The 2,551-nt window shown below is 48.5% G+C and overlaps 1 protein-coding gene across 1 annotated transcript in view; it reads right to left on the reverse strand.

Annotated features, from left to right (window-relative positions):
- The window catches only part of LOC103477503 (copine-4-like), a 27,101-nt gene that overhangs the window by 22,639 nt on the left and 1,911 nt on the right, over window positions 1-2,551 (reverse strand). The window contains exons 3-4 of the mRNA XM_017309310.1: window positions 555-746; window positions 64-240 (exon numbers count right to left, since the gene is read on the reverse strand). Of these exons, the coding sequence (XP_017164799.1) occupies window positions 64-240; window positions 555-725 (348 nt within the window). The 5' untranslated portion in view covers window positions 726-746. The remainder of the gene's footprint in view (window positions 1-63; window positions 241-554; window positions 747-2,551) is intronic.

Raw genomic sequence — 2,551 nt, forward strand, 5'->3', positions numbered from 1 at the left:
CCCAGCTGGACTCACCTGTCCCAGCTGGACTCACCTGTCCCAGCTGGACCCAGCTGGACTCACCTGTCCCAGCGTACACTCCACTGAGCCCAGGAAGTCGGCCTCCTTCGGCCCGTTGTGGCTGTTGATGTCGAACAGCTCGAAGCGCAGCCGCTGCACCTCTTCAAAATAAAAGTCCAAGGTGAAGACCTTGGAGTAGGTGGGGTTGACGCAGCTGCGGATCACCTCGGTCCGGTCCACCTGCGGACGAACAGCGCGGTGAACCTGTGACAGCCATCAGAACCGGGTCAGATCCTGATGGTTCTGGAGCTGGACCGGCAGCATCCAGATGGCTAATGAAGCAGCTAGCAGAACCAGAACCGAGTGTTTTGGTTCTGATGTTCTGGTTCTGCGGGATGTGACGTCAGACTCTGTTCGGGTTTCGCTGATTAGAACAGAAATAAATTAAGTCTTTTTTTTTTTCTTCTGGTGAATTTTCTCCTAAACTCAACAAATCAACACAGAAACAAAGATGGCGGCGCGTGGAGGACGACCTCGTTGCCATGGCGACCCACCTCCATCCACCGGCCGTGGGACTGCATGTTGAGGACGACGCAGGGGTCGGGCCTGGACAGCGCGTCCCGGTCCGAGACGCCCTTACAGGTGAGGCGCAGCTCCACCTTGGTGAGGCAGGAGCTGCTGAGCAGACCCAGAGAGCCGGCCGCCGTCTGCACGACGTCGCTCATGGCGGAGGCGGGACAGGAAGTCTGCGGGGGCAGGCAGGAAGTGGTCAGAACCTCCAGAAACGAGGCCAAATCATCTGGAAAACGGAGCAACAGGCTGAGAAGCACAACGAGCTGACCTCCGACCTTCACATCACCATGACAACCCTGTTGGTCGCCACTGACCTCCGACCTCCACATCACCATGACAACCCTGTTGGTCGCCACTGACCTCCGACCTCCACATCACCATGACAACCCTGTTGGTCGCCACTGACCTCCGACCTTCACATCACCATGACAACCCCGTTGGTCGCCACTGACCTCCGACCTTCACATTACCATGACAACCCCGTTGGTCGCCACTGACCTCCGACCTTCACATCACCATGACAACCCTGTTGGTCACCACTGACCTCCGACCTTCACATCACCATGACAACCCTGTTGGTCACCACTGACCTCCGACCTTCACATCACCATGACAACCCTGTTGGTCGCCACTGACCTCCGAACATTTTTTATTTCCAAAGTGACAGAAGTCTAAAAAGAGTTAAACTCGTAACTTTATAAATGTTTCACTGTGAAAATGTTCCGATTCGTTCAGTAAAGATGCAGCAGAACCAGAGCTGAATCCGTCTGGATCAGAACCGGACAGTTGGCTCGCTCTGCCCTCCATCATCTGATTAACCGAGCCGCCTGCAGGAAACGTCCGGTTCCCTCCTCTTCCTCCTCTTCCTCCTCCAGGCCGCCGGCTCGGGTAACAGGATGAAGAGCAGATGCATCTCGGAACCAGAGCAGGCGCGTTCTGCTGTCCAGGATCCGGTTTCAGTCGGAACCGCTGAAACGGGACGTTAATAAAGCTACTCTGGCAGAAACAAACGGCAATAATCTGGATTATTTCGTCCGGCACAGGAGGAAAAGATGGAGGTTCACTTTTAAAGTCACATTTTCACCACATTTTTCATTCATTGATAAATGCAGCAGTTTCAAACTAAATATTACGCTTAAAAGTAAAAGTTTAGCTAACATTTAGCTCCAAATTAAATATGTCATTAGCAAGCAGCTTGCTAACAGATGTTTAGCTACATATTTCTGAATATATAATTTGAGCTAAATTTGAATTTTAATAGTTACCAAGCTAAATATGGAGTTAGCCAAGTAGCTCCAAGCTAATAATTTTGCTAGCAACCTAAATATTTAGCCAAGAGCAAAATACTCTGCCTATAACTGGAAGTGGACTACCAAAATAAAAGCTGAAGACTGGAGGAGTCAGCCTCACCAGCAGAAGTTTATGTACTGGCTATCAGTCGGCTTTTATTTTGGTAGTCCACTTCCACTCATCAACAAGTGAATTTGCATACTAGCTAAATATTTAACTCTGAGCCAGGTAAATATTCATTTTGTAAAGAAAATATGTATCTAGCTCTTAGCTAACTGCATATATTTAGCTCCAACTAAATAGCTAAATATCTAGCTTGCTAATTAAGTATTTAACTGGGAGCTAATTGTCCAGTTAGCCAGTTAAATATTAATTATTGCTGCAAATTTTGGGCTGTAACTTTACAAATGGCACCGAATAAACGTGACGACAGTCTGAGTCCGGCTGCCGCCTGTTTAGTTCTGATCAGAATTATTCTGCTTCAGTCGGACAGGAAGTTGTTTCTGACAGGAAGTGACATTTATGAATAAATTAAATCCAGTAAAATGTTGTATTGTAAAAACACAGCATAGGGATAAAACTCTAAAAGCTCCACAGGACTACAGCTCCCATCAGCCTCAGCGGCTGTTGCTATGGAAACAGACCCGTCCAGAGCCAAGAGAACCAAAATATCTGCAGCTGTTATCAT

This window comes from Poecilia reticulata, linkage group LG16 (genome assembly GCF_000633615.1).
Source record: "Poecilia reticulata strain Guanapo linkage group LG16, Guppy_female_1.0+MT, whole genome shotgun sequence".
NCBI lineage: Eukaryota > Metazoa > Chordata > Actinopteri > Cyprinodontiformes > Poeciliidae > Poecilia > Poecilia reticulata.